Below are 23,254 nucleotides of genomic sequence, written 5' to 3'. Positions count from 1 at the left end.
GTTTCTTTTGTCTATAATTGTTGTTGTCAGAGATTTTCTGCTTTAAATTGCCTCCTCCAGAGAAAGAGGGAAGAGAAAGAAGGGGGAGGGGGAGAGCGAGAGAGAATGCAATCATAGCACCACAGCTGCTTTTGTGGTGGTAGGCACCAAGCTTATACTGGGGCAATGTGGATGGCAAAGCAGGAGTGCTCCCAGGTTCTCTCCCCAATCTTCTGTTGTCTGTTTTGAAGAAACCAGTAGCCATCAATCTGGGGATGCAAATATTTGTTCCTCAAAAGTAGACTGTGTTTCTGAAATTCAAATTTTCAAAACTTTCCTGCAAGTTTGTACCCATTTGTTAACTCTTTGTATAAGGATAAGACCAAAGCTCTCACCTGTGCTAGATTTGAATTCCCATTCTCTTTCCTTTATTTTTTGTGTTTATGTAATTTGTTCAGTTTCTTTGAGTTTATTTTTTGTTTTTAGAAAATGAGATTAATGACCAGATCATTAATCATATTGTTTATGAGGACGTTAGAATGTATCTACAAGATACTTAGCCCAATGGCTGACACCAATAATATTAAACATTAGCTTCATCACCCTTTACAAGTAGTTATTATTGAGGTAACAATTTGTACACCAGAAAGCTTACCCTTTTAAAGTGTATAATTTAGTTATTTCTAGTAGACTTAGAGAGTTAAGCACCCATCACTGTAATTCTAGCACATTTTCATCACTCACCCCTGAGAGAAACCCTCTAGCAGTACTTCCCATCTCCTGAACACACCAGCTCTTGGCAGCCAGTACTCTACTATTTCTATTGATTTGTCTGCATTAGACTTTGTCCTTTATGTGGAAGTAGACAATAAGCAGTCTTTTGTGACTGAGTTCCTTTACTTACTATGTTTTCAAGATTTATTAATGTTGGGGGTCAGGCTGTAGCGCAGAGGGTTAAGCACATGTGGTGCCAAGGGCTTAAAGGACAGGCATAAGGATACCGGTTCAAGCCCCAGCTCCCCACCTGCCGGGGAATCGCTTCACAGGTGGTGAAGCAGGTCTTCAGGGTTCTATCCTTCTCTGTGTCTTCCCCTCCTCTATTTCTCTCTGTCCTATCTAACAATGATGACATCAATAACAACAACAATAATTACAAAAACAATAAAAAACAACAAGGGCAACAAAAGGGAAAAATTTATTAATGTTAAAGCATACATTGGTACTTAGTTCCTTCTCATGACCAATTTTTTTTTTAATTTGAGGGATTAATGGTTTACAGTCAACAGTAAAATACAATAGTTTATACATGTGTAACATTTCTCAGTTTTCCACATAACAATTTAACCCCCTCCGCTGCATCAATGTATCACATTTTGTTTATCTATCCAATTGCTTTTACCCCATGGAAGTTGTTTATACTTATTTCTCCTTATTTCCAGGCCACTCTAGCATTGAAATTGGATATGATGGGGATCCACTGAATATGTATTTTTAAATATTGATTTTTGGTAACTGTTTGTTTTGAGTTCAAAAAATGTTGAAAGTTTAACCAGTCACTAAATATATGTCCAGCTAATGTCACTAAATTTTCTGCAACCTAATAAATACCACATATATTTGACTTTTGCCATTCATATTAAAAATGAGAACATTCTTACTCCATTCAATTATTTTTATCCTTTTTCTATTTCTCAAGGATTTTAGAGGTTTATATTGACACCCCTATAGAAAATCTGCTTTAAAGTGTACAGTCTGCAACAAGCAAGATAGCTCCCTTACACAGTAGGAGTACTTGGTCATGTGCTTGTCCCAGGTTCAAACTGGCCCCCACAAATGTTGAAGCTTATGTTTGCGGTATGGTATTATTTCCTTTGTTTCTCTGTCTGCAAAAGCCAGCCTGGTAAAGTGAAACCCCAGTGATGAAAAAAGAAAAAATGTATAATTATAAATCCAATGATCTCTCTATTAAGGTCATTATCAAACCAATGTCAAAACCAATTTATGGGCAATAACAACAACACAAAATTTAAAATGCAACTCTTAGTACTATACATGACTTTAAAGATGTTTAATGTGAAAATAAACCAAGTTCTCTTTTTTAATGGTGATGATTCAAGGAGACTCAAAAGAGAAAAGAAAAGCATAATATTTTCAACTAAAAAAAAAAAAAAAAGAAAATCAACATTAAATGTGACCTTGGAAAGTTTTCTGTTGAGCTGAGAGTAAGATTTTGAGGGAGAAATATAGCACTCTAGGGTCTGACAGAGCAAAAGGAAATTTTGCCATGTGAATGTTTTTCTTGGAGTGGTCTGAGATAGAGTAAAACAAAAGCTGTTTCCTGTGGATTAATGACACAGCAGCCTTTTGACCTTGCTTATTCATTTGGCTCATTTGTCTTTTTTCTAAAGGAACCTCCTATAGGTCCAGGTAACAAGTTTTATCTAATTTTCATTCTTTCACATGACTTTAAATATGCTAAGTGCAACAGGAAGGAAATGAATTACTTGAGTTAAAATAAACTTTCTGAGGATATAATTTACATTTAGTATATATACGTAAGTAAATAAATACATTACAGAAAGAGAACAAGAGAGAGTACGCCAGCGCATCACTCTGATACATGCAATGTAGGGATGGAACTAGGAGTCCAAAGCTCTAGCCACTCACTGAACTTCCTGCCGAATTGAGTATGACATTTATTATTAAGTGTTGCAAATTATTTGTAGGAAACTTCAACTGTACATCACTAAAAAAAAAAAACACCACCATTGTCTGAGTGAACCATTTAAGAAAGGTGCGTATTTCAAGACTTCTGAAAATCGTTTCATTTCGAATAATTAGATCAGACTGCATATATATGGTTTTCTGGCCTGCTTTTCATATTGTGAACATCTTTCTATAGCGGTAATTGTTCGCTGACTTAATGGCATTTTAGCCAGAATCATTGGAAAATAGGAAGGGTATTCTTATATTTATTCTTATTAATGGTTTTGGTGCCTCCTGTACAATGCAAAAATTGGCAATTAAGTATTAAATATTCTGAGGGTTTGCTGAGGGTATCGGATCCCATCTCTTCTATCACGAGACCTTAACATTGTTAACTTTGAGTCAAGTAGACATTGGTTTCAGTGTTCATGGCTCTTTTTGCGGTCAGCTCCTTTTGCTCTGTTCCTCTAAAGAGCAAAAGTAACTGTAACTTGCAGCGACTCCCGAGATCCCACCGCAATCTCTGGAGGGAGGCTAAGGAGCGGGCACGTCAACCTACCTGATTCCATCCCTGGCTGCTGCGCACTCCAGCGGGGCAGCTCTGGAGGTCTAGCGGCTACCTCCGTGTCCACAGTCCAGGGGTGGGCGTTGACCAGCGGTGCTGTAGAGTCAGCCTATTTATTACTATGGAGACGCGCACAACTTGCCCCACCCCTCTCCCCTGGTTGCAGCCTGGAGGTTTTACTCGGTGTTCGCAGTCCAAAGAAGAGGCTACCTTGCGGGTCCAGTCTGTCCACCACATCCCGGAGGTAAAGCCTGGGACTTCTGGGACACTCATATTTTACTTGCGGCAGCAATGGCACAATGCCCAGGCTGGTCTGGTTTCACCTTGTCGCATTAGAAGACACTAAACAACGCAGAGACAGGGCTCTGGGCTCCCTCCTCCATGACCTTGAAGAATAAGAGCAACAGCTTGCTTATCCAAATGACTGAAGGGGCTTTGGGGAAAAAGGATCTTTCTGTAGGATTAGGAGGGAGTGGTGCTTTGGCAAGTAGTTCTGAATTCCAGAAGTCTCATTTTGGGGGTAGAAAGGAAGTCAACTTACGGAGGACTTTGTAAAAAAAAAAACTGACTTTCATAGGATTGCAAACTTTTATAATAACACCCTGTCTCCGGGGCAGTAAATATTTACCCGCCTCCTACAATGGAGACCAAAGATGTGGAGGAGTTTGGGGAGTTAATGAAGGAGATATAGAGGCTCCCAAGCATGTAGTTCATGGTTAAAACTGCACAATTAGTTTTCTTAATGCTTAAAGAACATTTTTAAAATTTCTTTATTGGGAGATTAATCATTTACAGTCGACAGTAATACAGTAGTCTGTACATGCATAACATTTCTCAGTTTTCCACATAACAATTCAACTGCCACTAGGTCTTCCTCTACCATCATGTTCTAGGACCTGAGCCCTCTCCCTCCTCCCCAGAGTCTTTTATTTTGGTGCAATACACCAACTTAAAGAACATTTTTTATTTGATAGGATAAAGTGAAATTGAGAGGGAAGGGGAGATAGAGAAGGGGGAAAGAGACATCTGTAATACTTGTGAAAGCTTCCCTCCTGCAGATGGGGAACAGGAGCTTGAAATTGGGTCCTTGCACTTTGTAATGTGTGTGCTCTATTGGGTGTGTCACTATTCTGTCCCCCAACTTCATGACTCTTATGAATTAATATGCTGTGGTTTGATGAATGGGACAAATAGTTAAAACCATTTTAAAATTACTCATGATATACTTATTAATAAATTTTGCAATAAATGAACAGAGTATCTTGATGTTTAAAGTTCAGGGGAAAAAATGGTCTCCAGGAGCAGTGGATTCGTGGTGCAGGCACTGAGCCCCGGCAATTACCCTGGAGGCAAAAAAAAAAAATCATGCTCTAGGTGCTGGGTGGAAACTCAGCAGGTAGAGTACACGGTTCCGTGATCCAGTCGGCTGCCACATACACATACATATACTTGCACAGAAGACAGAAACAGGAAGTGGTGGAGCAATGCAGCAAATATCTCCTTTATGTTGCTCTCCTCTTTCTCACCCTCTACAAAAAAAAAATCATCAGGATCAATAAAATCATGCAGGTATGGAGTCTCAGTGATAGCCCTGATGGGGGGGGATAATGGCTAAAAACAAGACAATTGTCACAGGCAGGTAGAATGCAGGCTTTACCCTGTGTGAGGCCCTTATTCTTCTAGCGTTTGCCCTTCTCCCGTAGCCAGTCAACAGCGTCAGGTTGAGCCTGATGTAAAGTTTCGAGACCTCCTTTGAATCTGTGAGGCCCTTTTTCTTCTTCTAGCGTTTGCCCTTCTTCCGTAGCCAGTCAACAGCGTCAGGTTGCTGGCTTTGAAAGTGACTGGGATCCATGTGGATTCAGTCGGCTAGGAAGGATCGTCAGTTTCCCCAATAAATGGGTACTCACAGCCCTGAGTTTGATCCTTAGAACTGCTTGGGAATTACAACGACAGCACCAAAGGAAACTCCATGGATGGTGGAGCTGTGTTTTAGTGTCTGTCTCTCTTTCCTCTCTGATTTGACTAATATATAACTGTAGCTCACAAGTTTGGCATATTCTACAGATTTCTCAAAACATGTACACACCTTTATTATCCATTATTTGCATATCCATTTAATCAACATTGCTCGCTGATTAATGTTCAGAATAAGTCATGTTTTATATGCCCTGAATATAGGGTATTTAACTAGAATCATCTTTACTTATCTATTTATTAATATTTGTTTTTATTTTATTTTTGTTTTTATTTTAACAAGAGAGAGATACAGAAAGAAAGAGAACTGATAGCACTACTCAATTCTGGTTTATGGTGGTGTGCATCGCCATTGTATTATCTCCTCCACTTAAATTATTCTTTAATTAATCTCACTTTTCTGGCACTCCATTTTTTATACAATATTTAGAAGAATCCTCTGGAAAGGCTTATTTAAGAATTAAATTTTATATAATAAGATAAATGAATCACTATACAATTTGTGTGTGAATTATAAAGTGCCAAAGTATAATAAATCATTGCTTAATATTCTGGATAGGGTCTTAGAAACTGATTTTTTAAAAATACTTATTTATTTCTTTTTTGTTGCCCTTGTTTTTTTTTAAATATTTATTTTCCTTTTTGTTACCCTTGTTGTTTTATTGTTGTAGTTATAATTGTTGTTGTTGATGTCGTTGTTGGATAGGACAGAGAGAAATGGAGAGAAGAGGGGAAGACAGAGAAGGGGAGAGAAAGATAGACACCTGCAGACCTGCTTCACTGCCTGTGAAGCTACTCCCCTGCAGGTGGGGAGCCTGGAGCTCCAACCAGGATCCTTAAGCCGGCCCTTGGGCTTTGCACCAAGTGCGCTTAACCTGTTGCGCTACTGCCGACTCCCTTTTTTTTTTTTGTTGCTGTTGTTGTAGTTTTTGTTGTTGATGTCGTCGTTGTTGGATAGGACAGAGAAATGGAGAGAGGAGGGGAAGACAGAGAGGGAGAGAAAGATAGATACTTCACCGTCTGTGAAGGGACTCCTTTGCAGGTGGGGAGCCCAGGGCTCGAATCCTCACTCTGGTCCTTATGCTTTGCACCACGTGCGCTTAACCCGTTGGTGCTACTGCCCAACTCCCTAGAAATTGATTTTAAGCTAACAGCAAAACTAGGTTCCCAACTATTTTCTTTTTATCATTTTATTAGGGAAGGGGTGGACTAATGGGTACGATTTCTTGTCTCCCTGGGATAGGTATCTGCAAAACACTCTCACCTCCAATTTAGGTCCATTTCCACCATCAGGCACCATGACCCCTGCCTGGCATCCTTTCCACCCACTCACTTCCTTCCATTCCTTCCTCTGAGTTCTTTGCATTGGTGCAATTTACTACACTCAGACCAAGTTTCACTTTCCTCAATATTTTCTAGGTTCCTTCCTTTTGGGCATGCCATATGGCATTTATCCATTTAAACTAGATTTCCCAGTTTACCATTCATCATACAGCAAGTGCTCAAATAACACGTTTCTTTTGATGGTGTTTCAGTATGATATTATAATGCTAATGAGTTAAACTAGTTAATGTTGAACAAAACAGCCTTATTCAAAAACTTGAATAAGGTTTTGTATAATCATTTCACTTAAAGTCTCTGAAAACCTGTCAGTGATGTTAAGTAAGATTTACTACACTGTCCTATGATTGTATTTCCATAATGTTATAATATTTGCTTTTTCATCTCTGATTTCATATGTTTATGCCCTCTCATTCTCTTGGTGAGTCTAAACATTTATCAATTTTGTTAAACTTTTCAGAGACTCAGCTCTTCATTTAATTTATCTTTTAGTTGTTTCTAAGTTTTTATTTTATTTATTTCAGCTCTAGTCCTTGTTACTGCCTCTCCTCAACGAATTCAGCTTCACCTGCTTTTCTTTTTTTAATTCTTTGTAGTGTAAAGTGAAACTGTATTGTATGTATGAGACTTCTTGTTTCACAAAGTACACATTACTAAAATGCTCTTACTGCATTTCATACATTTTGACGTATTTCTTTTTAAATTGTATTTGATAGGACAGAGAGAAATTGAGACTGAAGTGGGATGAGGAACTTGCAGGAGTGCTTCACTACTTATGAAGAGTTGCCCCTGTAGGTGGGGACTGGGGGCTTGAACTCAGGTCCTTGTACTTAGTAAAATGTGTGTTTAGGGGGTCGGGCGGTAGCGCAGCCAGTTAAGCACATGTGGTGCAAGGCACAAGGACCAGCGTAAGGATCTGGGTTGGAGCCCCCGGCTCCCCACCTGCTGAGGAGTCACTTCACAAGCAGTGAAGCAGGTCTGCAGGTGTCTATATTTTTGTCTCCCTCTCTGTCTTCCCCTCCTCTCTCCATTTCTCTCTGTCCTATCCAACAACAATGACATCAATAACAGCAATAATAATAACTACAACGATAAAACAACCAGGGGCAACAAAAGGGAAAAAATGGTCTCCAGGAGCAGTGGATTTGTGGTGCAGGCACCAAGTCCCAGCAGTCACCCTGGAGGCAAAAAAAAAAAAAAAGTGTGTTCAACTGGATGCACCACTGCCCTGCCCTGATAACTTGCTTTTTGATGCTTAAATTTGGAAATGTGATACAAACAAGCAATTATTTATTTAACCATTCAGTAAATACTTTAGGAATATTGTAAGCAGCTTCCAAAATTCCTTACGATGATGCCAACTTCCTAGTACTCATATCCTTGTGTGTCCCCTCACCTCATCTATGGGCTAGTCTTTCTTCTAATGTGGGGATTGCAAAACTTTTTATGCAAAGTATAAATATTTTTGGCTTTGTGGACCATATGTTCTCACTCGTAGTTACTTGATTCTGTTGTATAAATAAAAGCAACCATGGATAGTCCATAAGTGAATGTAATTATCTGTGTTTCAGTAAAACTTCAATTAGAAAAGTGAGTGATAAGCAAAAATGATCTGGGAAGATTCCTGGTTTGTCTCTTCTCCCTAGCTCATGTAAAACTCTCATGTGTAATACATAAAATAAATCACTCTGGCACATACAAAACTGGGGACCAAATCCAGGACAACCCCTCAGACTCATCCCTAGCCCCACTCCCATTTAAAGAAGTAGTGATTGCTGACATCCCATTGACTAGTCATCAAAGTTGACAGCTTAGAGCAGAGTTGAGGAACATCTTATTCATGAGCGTTATATGGCCTGTGAACTCATTTGGTCTGACCTTGCCAAGGTCACCATAGGCAGCACTTGAAATTAAATAAATTTAGGAGTTATTATCATAGCAACATTAAGTGCTAATTTTAAGTTGATAATATTAAAATATGATATACTCTCAGTAGAGAAAATGACTATTGTGTTCTAATACTATCCTCATTGTGTAACTCAATACTCTCTTAACACAAAAGATAATAACAATTTTGAGAACTTGCTAAATAAAAGTCCCTTATGTTGGTCCTTGGAGTGATTTTATACAACAACAGCTGGATATCTTATGAAACTAAGAATTTGTTTTGATTTAATGTTGATTTGGAAGGAGGCATGATGTTTTGTCAGAATAACACATTCTTGTACTGCAGTTTGCCAAGAAACACGACAACCTTGCTTTACACACAAGAAAACTGAGACTCAAAAATTGAGTTAGTTGTGAAGTTTTAGTTGGGGAGGGGACCAACCAGGTACTTAAATCCTATGTTTATTAAGTCATGTTTCCTTTCTATATTTTAAAAATTATTCCATATTGCACCAAAGTAAAAGACTCTGGGGTGGGTAGCAGGGAGAGTACAAGTCCAAAAAGGATGACAGAGGACCTAGTGGGGGTTGTATTGTTATGTGGAAAACTGAGAAGTGTTATTTATGTACAAACTATTGTATTCACTGTCGAATGTAAAACATTAATCCCCCAATAAAGAAATTTAAAAAAATCCAAATTATACATGCGTTCCCAGTATATTCATTTTTGAAATATGCTGTCTTATGGAAGCATGGTAAAAGTGAAGGAGCTACCAAAAAAAATGTTTATCTTCTTCTCACATTCTTCTGATTTTCCATTAAAGCATCTTCAACTCCTCCAGGCTGCACTGTTCTCTCTGATTGCAATATATGATCACAGAGGGTTGCTTAAAAATGCAATGCCAGATTATGTATAAATGTAGAGAGATAATTGTAGAGCTGATGGTTAGCCCATGTCTACAGCCTTAGGGGAACTGTGGTGGCTTACAATGGGGAGACTGAAGATTCAGAACCCTGTTGGTAGGAATGGAGTGGAATTATACCCCTTTTGACATGTAATTTTGTAAATAAATAGTAAATCACTAATACAATTAAAATTGTGGTTTGCTGGGAAATTGTGCAGATGCGTTCACATCTGCCATGTTTTCCCCTCAGGCTACTAGTTCCCGTGAGAGTTGGGACATTCTTGGAGTGCCTGTTCCGTCATGTTATGCCCTCAGGACATTGTCTATATCCCCGCAATATCTGGAGTGCTTTGGTCACTCCTCCCCCCTCCCATTCTTACGAGAGTTATAATCCTATCCTGGAGTGCTATGGTTACTCCTCCCCCTTCCCAATCTCGTGAAAGCTACGCCTATAAAAACCCTTCGTTTTTCACACCTCGTTCTCTTCCCAGCGCTTCACTCCTGTGTTCAGATGCAGGAAAGGTTACTGCGTGAGGCGGCCATTTTCGCTACCTCCACGTGGCTCAACCTGCTTCTCTAGCACCCAACTCTGAGGTGCCAGCGCGAATAAAGATTTGTGTTTCCTCTTCGCTCTGGACCCCCTCTCTCTTCTCCATGGCCCGTGCACAACAACATCGCGCTCAACAACAGTGGCTCCAGGATTTCACTGACAAGTGCTTGTCTGATTTGTGTTCTATTATTTCCAGTAATGGAGAAATCTCCTTAGACAGATAAAGCTTCTGTAACGATTGTTTTCTCCTTAGATAGATCCAAAATTTGTTTCTGACGACATATGTTGTCTTATTTTTTTCTCTCTTGGGGATTCACCAACCATATGTATCTGGTTTTATATAGATAAAATCTTTCAATATGAGTGTATATGTATAGTGTGAGAAAAGGGACCAATTTCTTTTTCTCTCTTTTCATAAAACAGATTTTCTCTATCCTGTAAATGAAAACAATCTATTGCTTTTTTTTTTAAATTCTTTATTGAGGAATTAATGTTTTACATTCAACAGTAAATACAATAGTTTGCACATGCACAACATTCCCCAGTTTCCCATTTAACAATACAACCCCCACTATGTCATTTATCATCCTTCATGGATCTGTATTCTACCCACCCACCCACCCCAGAGTCTTTTACTTTGGTGCAATATGCCAATTCCATTTCAGGTTCTACTTGTGTTTTCTTTTCTGATCTTGTTTTTCAACTTCTGCCTGAGAGTGAGATCATCCCATATTCATCCTTCTATTTCTGACTTAGTTCACTCAACATGATTTTTTTCAAGGTCCATCCAAGATCAGCTGAAAACGGTGAAGTCACCATTTTTTACAGCTGAGTAGTATTCCATTGTGTATATATACCACAGCTTGTTCAGCCACTCATCTGTTGTTGGACACCTGGGTTGCTTCTAGGTTTTGGCTATTACAAATTGTGCTGCCGAGAACATATGTGTACACAGATCTTTTTGGATGGATGTGTTGGGTTCCTTAGGCTATATCCCTAGGAGAGGAAATGCAGGGTCATAGGGTAGGTCTACTTCTAGCCTCTGAGAGTTCTCCAGACTGTTCTCCACAGAGGTTGGACCAATTGACATTCCCACCAGCAGTGCAGGAGGGTTCCTTTGACCCCACACCCTCTCCAGCATTTGCTGCTGTTACCTTTTCTGATGTATGACATTCTCACAGGAGTGAAGTGATATCTCATTGTCTTTATTTGCATTTCTCTGACAATCAGAGACTTGGAGCATTTTTCCATGTGTTTCTTGGCCTTTTGGATCTCTTCTGTGGTGAATATTCTGTCCAAGTCCTCCCCTCATTTTTGGATGGGGTTATTTGTTGTCTTGTTGAGTCTAGCAAGCTCTTTATATATGTTGGTTATTAAACTCTTGTCTGATATATGGCATGTAAAGATCTTCTCCCATTCTGTGAGGGGTCTCTTGGTTTGGGTAGTGATTTCTTTTGCTGTACAGAAGCTTTTTAATTTGATGTAGTCCCATAGGTTTATACTTGCTTTAGTCTTCTTTGTAATTGGATTCGTTTCATTGAAAATGTCTTTAAAATTTATGCGGAAAAGAGTTCTGCCAATATTTTCCGCTAAGTATTTGATAGTTTGTGGTCTAACATCCAAGTCCTTGATCCACTTGGAATTTACTTTTGTATTTGGTGAAATACAGTGGTTCAGTTTCATTCTTCTGCATGTTTCAACCCATTGTTTCCAACACCATTTGTTGAAGAGACTCTGCTTTCCCCATGTAATAGTCTGGGCTCCTTTGTCAAAGATTAGATGTCCATAGGTGTGGGGGCTCATTTCTGGACTCTCGATTCTATTCCACTGGTCAGTGTGTCTATTCATGTTCCAGTACCAAGCAGTTTTGATGACAATGGCCCTATAATACAGTTTGAGATCTGGGAGTGTGATGCCTCCGGTTCTGTTCTTTATTCTCAAGATTGTTTTGTCAATTCTAGGTCTTTTCTGGTTCCAGATAAACATTTGTAGCATTTTTTCTATTCTCCTAAAAAATGTGCTTGGGATCTTGATGGGGATAGCATTAAATTTGTAGATGGCTCTGGGTAATATATTCATTTTGATGATGTTAATTCTCCCAACCCATGAACATGGAATATCTTTCCACTTCTTTGTGTCTTTTTCAATTTCCTTGAGTAGTGACTCATAATTTTCAGTATACAAGTCTTTCACTTCTTTGGTTAGGTTTACTCCTAGATATTTTATTGTTTTTGTTGCTATAGTGAAAGGAATTGATTTCTGGATTTCAATTTCTTCTAACTTAGTGTTTGCATAGAGGAATGCCACTGACTTTTGAATGTTAATTTTGTAGCCTGACACCTTACTGTATTGCCTGATGATTTCCAAAAGCTTCTTCCTGGATTCCTTAGGTTTTTCCATGTATACTCTCATGTCATCTGCAAATAAGGAGAGTTTGACTTCTTCTCTTCCAATCTGTATCCCTTTAATTCCTTGCTCCTGCCTGATTGCTATGGCAAGAACTTCCAACACTAAACATAGTATAATTAATATAATAGTAATGGTGATAGTGGGCAGCCCTGTCTAGTACCTGATCTGAGTGGAAATGCTTCCAGTTTTTCACCATTGAGTATGATGTTGGCTGTAGGTTTGCTTTATATAGACTCCACTATCTTCAGGAATTTTCCATCTATTCCCATTTTTTGTAGTGTTTTGATCATAAAGGGATGTTGTATTTTGTCAAAGGCTTTCCCTGCATCTATTGATATGACCATGTGATTTTTGGTCTTGCTTTTGTTGATGTGGTGGATCACATTGATTGATTTACGTATATTAAACCAACCTTGCATGCCTGGGATAAACCCCACTTGGTCATGATGGACAATCTTTTTGATATACTGCTGTATCCGGTTAGCTAGAATTTTGTTCAATATTTTCTCATCTATGTTCATCAGAGATATTGGTCTGTAGTTTTCTTTTTTGGTTGTGTCCCTGTCTGCTTTTGGTATCAGGGTGATGTTGGCTTCATAGAAGCTGGCAGGGAGTATTCCAGTGTCTTCAATCTTCTGGAAGACTTTTAAAAGTAGAGGTATTAGTTCTTCTTTGAAGGTTTTGTAGAATTCATTTGTAAAATCATCTGGTCCAGGACTTTTATTTTTGGGGAGATTTTTGATAACTGTTTCAATTTCATTAGCTGTGATGGGCCTGTTCATGTTATCCACTTCCTCTTTACTTAGTTTTGGAAGTTGGTAGGTATCTAGGAAATCATCCATTTCTTCCAGGTTCTCTAGCTTGATGACATAAAGTTGTTCATAGAAGCCTTGCATGATATGTTGAATTTCTGCAGTGTCTGTTGTGATATCTCCTCTTTCATTTACTATCCGATTTATTTGGGTCGTCTCCCTTTTTTTTTTGTTAGTCTTGCTAAAGGTTTGTCGATTTTGTTTACTCTTTTGAAGAACCAACATTTACTTTCATTGATCTTTTGTATGGTTTTCCTATTCTCAATGTTATTTATTTCTGCCCTAACTTTAGTGATTTCTGTCCTTCTGGTTGCTTTAGGATTCCTTTGTTCTTCTTCTTCTAGGCCTTTAAGATGTCTTCAGGCTGTTTATTTGTGCTTTTTCTTGTTTCCTTATGTGTGCTTGTATAGCTATGAACTTCCCTCTTAGGACTGCTTTAGCTGTGTCCCAAATATTTTGATAGCTTGTGTCTTCGTTTTCATTGGACTCTCGAAACATTTTGATTTCTTCCTTGATTTCCTCTTTGACCCAGAAGTTGTTAAGAAGTGTACTGTTGAGCTTCCACATTTTGGGACTGTTACTAATCTTTTGTTGATTGTTAAGTGTTATTTTAATTCCACTGTGGTCTGAGAAGATTCTTGGGATGATTTCAATGCTCTTGAATTTGCTGATGCTGTCTTTCTGGCCTAACATATGGTCTATCCTTGAGAATGACCCATGTGGATTTGAGTAAAATGTGTATTCCAGTTTCTTGGGATGAATGACTCTGAAAATGTGCAATAGTTCTAGTTTATCTATCTCTTCATTTAGCTCCCTTATGTCTGTATTGATTTTCTGCTTGGATGATCTGTCAAGTTGAGAGAGTGGGATGTTGAAATCCCCTACTATGATTGTGTTACTGTTAATATATTGCTGTAGCTCTTTCAGTAGAAGTTTGATGTATTTAGATGACTTCTCATTGGGTGCATAGATGTTAATAATTGTTAAGTCCTCTTGATTGACTGATCCTCTGAGCATTAAGTAGTGTCCATTCCTATCTTTTTTAATCTTATCTATTTTAAAGTCTATCATGTCAGATATGAGAATAGCTGTTCCTGCCCTTTTTTTTGTGGGCCATTGGCTTGTTTGATAGTTTTCCATCCTTTCACTTTAAGTCTGTGTTTGTCTTGTTGAGTTAGGTGGGTTTCCTGTAGACAGCATATTGTTGGGTTGTGTTTTCTGATCCATCTTCCTACTCTGTGTCTTTTAATAGGTGAATTCAGGCCATTGACATTTATTGATATCAAAGAGTGAAGATATTTTAACGCCATTCTTGTAGAGTTTTAGAGTGTTTTGATATATGTCCTATTTGTGGTGGTCTGGTTGTTTATAAGAGTCCTTTCAGAACTTCTTTCAGGGCAGGCTTGGTGATGGTTGTTGCTTTCTTCAACTTTTGCTTGTCTGAGAAGGTGTTGATGCTTCCATCTAGTCTGAATGACAGTCTAGCAGGATATAGTATTCTTGGCTGAAAGCCTTTCTTGTTGAGCACTTGATAGATATCTTGCCATTCTCTTCTGGTCTGTAGTGTTTGCATGGAGAAGTCTGCTGCTAATCTTATGGGTTTTCCTTTGTAGGTGACTCTTTGTTTTTCTCTTGCAGCCTTGAGGATCCTTTCTTTATCCTTATTCTTTTCCATTCTAAGTATGATATGTCTTGGTGTCTTTAGGTCTGGATTAATTCTGTTTGGGACCCTCTGGGCTTCTTGAATCTTTATGTCTTTGATGTTGTCTAGACTAGAGAAATTTTCAGCTACTATGGCCTGGAAAATGCTTTCTTCCTCTCCTTCTCTTTCTTCCTCCGGTATGCCAATAATGTGTATATTGTTTCTTTTGAAGTCATCCCATAAGACTCTGTTGTTGTTTTCAGCATCTCTTAATCTCTTTTTGAGATCTCTTACTTCTTTTTTAGTTGTCTCTAATTCATCCTCAACCTTGCTAATTCTGTCTTCAGCCTCATAGATTTGATTCTCTCTTCCTTCTACTGTTTTCTGGAGTTCATCTATTTTGTTGCCTTGCTCTGATACTGTTTTAGCTTGTTCAGCTAGTTGCATTCTTAGCTCAGCGATTTCAGCTTTCAGCTCTCTAATAACCATGAGCTAATTAGAATTTTCTTCCAGAGTCTCATTTGTTGTTCCTGTATTTCTGATTACAATTTTTTCAAATTCTTTACTCACTCCTGTTATTATTTCCTTAGCTAATGTTTGGATGTTGAACTCGTTATTTTGTGCTTCACCCTCTGGAGGACTTTTAGCTGGACTCTTGTCCTGGTTCGATTCGCCAATATTTTTTCTTGTTGTTTTAACCATTTTATATATTATGTTATGAGTTCCCTTTATCAGTACTTTTCAAATTATTAATCACTATTGCCTGGATTGACTTGTTTCTAAGTAAGTTAATTAAAAGGTTCACAGTGGTGGAAGTTAACAGTTTTTTTCAATCCCTGAGTTGGAGCTCAGTGGTTTAAAAGCCTCTTTTTTTTTTTTTTCTTCCCTGTAAGCTATGGGAGCTGAGGGCTTTTAAACTATCAATAGACTTCTTAGCTTAATCACTGACTCCTGACCAAGAGATAAAACAGGGTGTGGCAGAGATAATCCAGTGGTTATGCAAAGAGACTTTCACAGCCCCTCAGCTATGCCACCGAGGCATAGGTCTTCTCTTGAGTTTCCTGGTTAGATCTCTGTCCCCCGGTGTCCCTCCCTGTCGCTGCTCCGGATTCTGAGGGTAGTAGCAGTGGAGACTCAGAGTTGCACTTGGTGAGTCTCTGGGGAGTCCTCTCCTCCCTTAAGCTGTCCCCTTGTTGGTGGAGCAGACTGGAGGTGGTGTCTCCACTGATAAACTGCTGAACTGTTAGCAGTCACTTAATCTCTCCTTAGGCTCCTCTCTCCTCTCTGTCACCAGCCACATGTGTTTGTACTCACGGGTGATTTACTGGGTTCCTGTGGTCATTCTAGTCCTGTCTTGTTTCAGTCCCGGGTGGTCTCCTTTGGTATTCCTAGTTGATCTGGGAGAGGAGAGGAGAGGAGAGAAAGCGATCTGCTGCTCGTAGCTCCCCAATCTATTGCTTTTTCTGTGACTTGTCATCTAATATCTGCCCACATGCACATTAGTCTATTTTTTCTTTTTCCCTTTGTTCTTTAGTTTACCTGTATGTTCCCAAATAGTGTCTTGTCATATTATTACCAGAGCTTTATAGTAAGTCTTGATATCTAGAAATGTATTTTCTTCTATTGTTTTTTCAGATTGTCTTGGTTATATTTTGTCCTTTAAATTTTCATAACTGTCTTTATAGATGAACTTTTCATCTATAACACATACCATGTAACACACTAATATTTTGAATTAGTTTTGCTTTTTTTCCAGAAAATATTTTATTTAATATTAGTTTACAATATTATAACATTTTATTTTTAATTTTTTAAAATTTAGTTGTAAAAGAGAAAATAAAAACCTTTATTTCTCCTTCATATTTGAAGGATAATTTTGCAGGATACAATATTCGTGGCTGGAATTCCCTCTTTGTTCCAATGGTTTCCTAAGTGAGAGAAGTTCTCAGCTACAATTGCTCTGAAAATGGACTCCAGGTCTTTGGCCTTGTCCTCCTCTCCAGATATATGTATCACTCTTAAATTTAATCTTTTGATGGAGTCTGCAGTTTCACAGAGAGTTGCTTCCATCTTTCTAAACTATTCCTCTTCCACATCTTTGAATTGAAAGAGCCATATCCTCTGTATTGGAGATTATTTCTTCCGAATGTGTATATCTACTTACTAAGCCTTCTGCCTGGGCATGGGTTGCAGTTAGAGTGTCTTTTACTCCCTCTAGTTCTGACTGAAGTTCTTCTTTCAAGATTTGATGATCTTAGAGATCTCTGTTATAAGTTCCTCTCTCATGCATTTTAATTCTATAGTAACATGCTCTTTTAATTCTTGCTTAATTTCTGGAGAGTCCTCATAATGAGCTTTCTGTAGTCTGTCTCTTAGAGTCTCTCTAAATTTGCAATTCCTTGGATTTCCTCTGTTTCATTTCTGTCTGGCTGATATGTCATAGTTGACTAGTTCTATTTCTCTGTGCATTTTTTGTGCTGTTATTGATGGCCAGCAGGTGGTGCTATTGTAATCTCTAGGTTTCCCTTTTTTGTACAATCTGTGGTGTGTGGCATGGGGTGGGGGAGTGGTTGCTTTGGGCTGTCTTGTGGTCACAAATGCCCTGTTTTGTATTGTGTCCATGCCTTGAATTTAGAAGGCTAAAGCCTCCCTGAGTCAAAGATTGAGAGGTTTTAAGCCCCTGTCTCTTTTCTTCTGGCACTAGGAACAATGTTACTTGCTTGCTGCACTTAAAGTGAAATCACCAAAATGGCACAGCTTAGTGCCTGCACCACCCAGAGCTCTGATTTGACTTTTTGGCTGTTCTTCAACCCACACCCATGCCCCTTTTCGCTCTAACTGCACGTGAGCACCCACTTGAGGCTGCAGAACTTTCGGCTGTAGATTATGACTTCAGGTAGGTCTTTATTCTTGTATTTATTTGTTGTTTTGGGAGGAGAGGTCATTTGGTCTCAGTTGTTCCATGGCTATGCCTCCCAGAAGTCACAATCTTATAACATTTTAGATAGTTTCACACCTGTGCATGTGTGAATACAGCTTACCACTCCAACAACTGAAGTTCTTGTGCCACCACACCAAATAGAGCCCTTCACCTATTCTCACTTTCTTTTCCCTATCCAGGCATCTGATAACCACGGTTTCCACAGCCTAAGAAACAGTCTGGGTTTTGTTGCTTGTTTTTATCAGTGTACTACCGTGGATTTGGCTTATGGTGGTGCTAGGGTTTCAACCTGGGACCTCAGAGTCTGGTGCTTGAAATTTTTTTTTTTTTTTTGCGTAACTACTATGCTATATATAGCCTGGCCAGTTTGGCTATTTCTATTTTTCCAAGTCCATGCATTTTATTATTATTATTACTTTTTTGTTGCCACCAGGGTTATTGCTGGGGCTTGGTGTCTGCATGATGACTCCACCAGGGGACTTTCCCCCCCCTTTGTTCTCCTCCATCATTTTCTCCATCTCCTCCTCCACCTTTTCCCTCTTTTCTTTTTTTATTCTCCTTTTTTGACACAGAGAGAATGCAAATGAGAGATGGAGAGAGATACAGTGAAAATGAGAGCACTGTTCTACCACTTGTGAATTACCCCCGCTGCAGATGGGGACTGGAAGCTTGAACCTGGGTCTTTGCTCATGATAATTCTTGGGACTTTGCTCATGATAATACATGCGCTGTGTCTGGTATCCTGCAAGTTCATGTGTCTTGGAATATATGTCTTTTGCTTTACATATTTCACCTAGCACAATCACCTTCAATTTCATCTATTTTTTCAAATAACACAATATAATCCTCTTAACAACAAGAGTAGTATTCAGCTGAGTATATGTTCTATATTTTTTTATTTATTTAGCTTCTTCAGGGTTTTGTCTGGGGTTTGGTGTTGAAACTATGAATCCACTGCTCCTGGTGGTCATTTTTCCCATTTTATTGGATAAGACAGAGAAATTGTGAGAAGAGGGTGAGATAGAGAGGGAGAAATAAAGACACCTGCAGATTTGCTTCACTGCTTGTGAAGTGTCTTCCCTGCAGGAAGGGAGGCAGAATCTTCAGCTCAGATCCTTGCACTTCATATTCTGTATGCTTAGCCAGGCATGCCACCACCCAGCTCCTATAATTTCTTTATCTGGGCGCCTGTTGATTCCATTTTTGGTTATAGTGAATAATGAATCTATTGATGTGATCATGATTTTTTTTAAATCTTCCATTTTTTTCATATGGTATAGTATACTGATTGATTTGCTTATGTTGAAACATCTCTGTACCTCTGAAATCTCCTTTGGTCTTTATAGATTACTTTTATGTATTGGATCTGATTCGTCCGAATTTTGTGAGGAGTTTTATGTCAGTGTCCATGAAAGTTACTGGTCTATAGTTCTGTTTTTAAATATATTTTTAAAAGTATATACATATATATATATACTTTAGATCTTTTTATTTATTAGAGATGGAGAGAAATTGAGGGGGGAGATAGAGGGAGAGAGACAGAGAGATACCTGCAGCCCTATTTCACCACTCATGAAGCTTTTCCCCTGTAGGTGGGGACCGGGTGCTCAAACCCAGATCTTTGTGCTCTGTAATGTGAGCACTTAACCAGGTGCACCACCACCTGGGCCCAAAAAGTATATATTTCCTTTTAATGACAGAGAGACTTAGCTCTTGGTTTCTTGTGGTGCAGGACACTGAACCTTAGAACTTGAAGTCGCAGGCATAAAAGTTTTTTTTTTTTTTTTTTGGTAGAGGCTGAGTAGGATGATTTGACAGCTGTCTGAAAGTTTTGTATAATTTATTAATGAAACTTTCCAAATTGGGCTTTTGTTTATGGGAGACTTGATTTGAATTTTGTACTTATTATTGGCCTGTTCAAGCTATCTTTTTTTTCCCTGGTTAAGTCTTGGGAGATGGTGTGATAAAGTCAGAGAAATTGAGAGGGAAGGGGTAGATAAAGAGGAAAAGAGAGACACCTACAGCACTATTTCACTGCTTATGAAGCTTTCCCCCCTTGCAGGTACGGATCAAAGGGCTTGAACCAGATTCCTGTGCACTGTAATATGTGTTCTACTGGATGTGTCACCACCTAGCACCTCTTGGGTACTTGGGGCTTGAACCCAGGTCCTTACACATTGTAACATAGTGCTCCACCAGGTGCACCACAGTCTAGGCATTCCCTGACCCCCCCCCCCTTAATTTTTTTTTCTTATGGGACTCCTTTCATTATAGCAAAGCAGGTTTGATGGTGACATGTTCCACTGGTTTTTATATGTCTGAGAAAACCTTTATTTCCTGACCACATTTGAATAATAATTTTGTACAGTAAAACAGAGAAGACCCTATAGCACCAGTATACCCTCTAATACCAAACCACTTGTCTTGTAGTACCAGGGCTCAAACTCAGGCATGCAGCTAACCCAGTGAACTTTCTCTCTAAAATTATTTTTAAAATCTTTTCTGGATATTTAATAGTGTTTGATGTCACTGGAAATGTTACCTTTTAAATATATCTCTTGATTAAAATAGAAGGCATACAAATATGCAAATCACAATGAATTGTGAGGTGAATTCAGTTGGACTCACACCACTGCATCAGTTTCAGCATCCCTGAATTTCCTTTCATGTTTCAGCCTAATGCTGCCCTCTTTGTCTTCTCCAAGGGTAACTGCTATCCTAACTTCTAACTCTGTTGTGTAAAACTTTGTAGAAATAAAGCCATACAAAAATGCATATTTTGTGTTTGCTTCTTTTTTTTGAAGTGTTTTGTATGTGATTCATTCATGCTTTTTGTTAGTAGCAGATTGTTCATTGATTTGTGACATTCCATTGCATCAATATATGACAATATATTTATCCGTCTGTTTTTTTTTTTTTTTTTTTTTTTTTTTGCCTCTAGGCTGGAGGCTTATTGCTGGGGCTTGGTGCCAGCACTGAGGCTATTTTTCCCATTTTGTTGCTCTTGTTGTTGCCCTTGTTGTGGCTGTTGTTGCTGTTATAGCTGTTGTTGGTGGTGGTGGATAGGACAAAGAGAAATCAAGAGAGGAGGGGAAGACAGAGATGAAGAGAGAAAGACACCTGCAGACCCGCTTCACCTCTTGCGAAGCAACCCCCCTACAGGTGAGGAGCTGCGGGCTTGAACCAGGATCCTTATGCTGGTCCTTGTGTTTTGCACCATGTGCACTTAACCCGCTGTGCTACCATCCAGCCCCTCTCCATCTGATTTTTTGATGGATGCTTGTCTTGTCTCTAGTTTGGAGCTATCTGATGTAGCTGTGAGTATTCTTGTAAATATATTTGGTTCACATATGTATATTTTTCTGTTAGGTCAAGTGTAAGTGTATGTTCAACTTGAGGAAATAATGCCAAACACTTTTTTTTAAAGTACTTATAACAATTTACACTTAGGCCAGTTGAATGTGAGAGTTCTGGATACTCCCCAACACATCACTCTGTCAGTCTACTGTGGCTAATAAACTATTCCCAAATTTAATAGCTTGAAACAAGAATCACTGTTTTTTTCACAGTTCTATAGACTGACTGGAGTGTGCTGCACGTAGAATAGAAAGGAGATGATTTCAACTATGTTTAGTTGTATTTCATTCATGCTTTGCATAATAACCCTCTCCCCTTGAGTATGGGCTGAACCTAGTGACTTGCTTTTAATCAACAGAATGGAGATAGGATGACTCTTCTGAGGTTGGACTGTAAAGAGACTGTGGCTTTTATGTGGTATATGCTGATCTTTCATTTGCTTACCCTTGAAGCTGGATGCCATGTGAATGCCCTAAGGAGAGACCTATGTTACAAGGAAGCAAGAGAGGTCTCCAACCAATAACCAGTGACAACTGAAGCCTAAACTGAACAGCTGTTGAGAAACTGAACCCTGCCAACAACCACATAAATAAGCTTTAAATCCTACAGATGAGATCAGACTGCCTGACAAACACCTTGATTACAGCCTCATGAGAGGCCTTGAAGCAGAGGGACCTGTTGTTAGACTGAATTGTGCTCTCTCCCACTCAGATGTGAAGCTCTACTCCCAGTGTGACTATATATGAAGACAGGAGTTATAAAGAGAAACTAAAAGTTAAATGAAGGTATAAGGTAGGGCTTTAATTTAATAGGACTGGTGTCCATAAGAAAAGAAGAAGACAGGAAGAGACACTGGGTTTCTCTCTTCCTTTCTCCCTTCTTACTCATTCCCTTTCTATTTGAATGCATTGGATAAAGACTTTGTGAGCAAATCAAACAGGCCACCTGCAAGCCAAAAAGAGAGTTCTTACTAGAATAGAAACTAACTCTGACAGCACCTTAGATCTTGGACTTCTTACTTCTAGAACTTTAAGAAAGTTAATTTCTGTTGTTTAAAATACCCAGGCTGGTGTTTTGTTATGGTAGTCTTAAGTAGACTAATGTAGATATATACTTAGCTGTTTCTGCATTTCTGACCCAGAAATTTTGAGATAATAAGGATGTATTATTAAGTATTGATTAGGTAAATTGTTATACAGTGATTGATAACTGGTACATTGGCTTAACTTTTTTTCTCTCTCTTTCACTTGCATCTTCAAAAGATAGGCAGGTAGAGTGCCCTTGTGAACCTTTTAGATTATTGCTTTCCAGGGAGGAAGTGCCCCCGGATTTAAAGATTCCATCTAACTTCAGAGGCATTTACCTGGTGAAGTAAAAATACAACCCTGGTTTAGTGTCAGGCTATCAGCAGAAAGGGAGAGAGAATAAATTGCAATGATTTGAAGTTCATAACCTCTCTGTGCATATTTGCGTGGATTATCTTGCATGTACGTATCATTATATCTATATAACTGGCTATAGATACCTATATACATATAAACATATAAATGATTTTTCTATAATTCCTATAAAGATATCATTGATGTAATGTATATTTTTCAGTGACCTTAGTTAAATTTCTGTTGAAATGAATCTATGTAGGCGTGTAAGAAATTTGATGAAATGTCAGCTGGCGATTCTTCAAGGAAAACCCTGGAAATGGAGAGTTTCCATACAAGATTCAGTGCCTGGACTCCTTTTTGCAACAAGTCATTAAATAGACAGGTGAGTTGCATATGCTAGAATAAATAAAGTTTAATTTGTAAGGTTAGTTTTATTGTAACATACTGTCAACAAGGTTTATATAATTCTGTTTGAAAGTGGAGTTTAATTTTTCAGTAACTTTAAACAAAATTAAGTCTATAGTTGTCTGCCCCAAAGATGGTCTCTTCTTGCTCCAGTCCCCAACTCCTACCTTTCAGAGGCTCAAGACCTGCCTTCCCTGTATCGTGTACCTGTAGAGATAAAACAGAAGCTTCCAGTGCACATGTTGGCTGCAATAGTGGGGGATGAAAGAGGATATGCTTTTGTAGTGTTTTGATGTGGAGAGTGATAATGTGTATTTGAATATTTCTTTGATCATCTTTCCTGTGCCAACTTTCTGCCCCCACATGGCATGGGAATGCTTCCTCCTCTGCAAGATAACAG

The 23,254-nt window shown here is 38.7% G+C and overlaps 1 protein-coding gene across 1 annotated transcript in view; it reads left to right on the top strand.

The window, feature by feature from the left end:
* The first annotated feature begins 3,412 nt into the window (after positions 1 to 3,412).
* Positions 3,413 to 23,254, top strand: part of ECT2L (epithelial cell transforming 2 like) — a 116,326-nt gene continuing 96,484 nt past the window's right edge. The window contains exons 1-2 of the mRNA XM_060190376.1: positions 3,413 to 3,494; positions 22,709 to 22,831. Of these exons, the coding sequence (XP_060046359.1) occupies positions 22,730 to 22,831 (102 nt within the window). The 5' untranslated portion in view covers positions 3,413 to 3,494; positions 22,709 to 22,729. The remainder of the gene's footprint in view (positions 3,495 to 22,708; positions 22,832 to 23,254) is intronic.

The sequence above is a fragment of the Erinaceus europaeus genome, chromosome 4, assembly GCF_950295315.1.
Source record: "Erinaceus europaeus chromosome 4, mEriEur2.1, whole genome shotgun sequence".
Lineage (NCBI taxonomy): Eukaryota > Metazoa > Chordata > Mammalia > Eulipotyphla > Erinaceidae > Erinaceus > Erinaceus europaeus.
The sequence above is the reverse complement of the archived record's forward strand: the minus strand, read 5'-3'. Positions and strand labels throughout refer to the sequence as shown.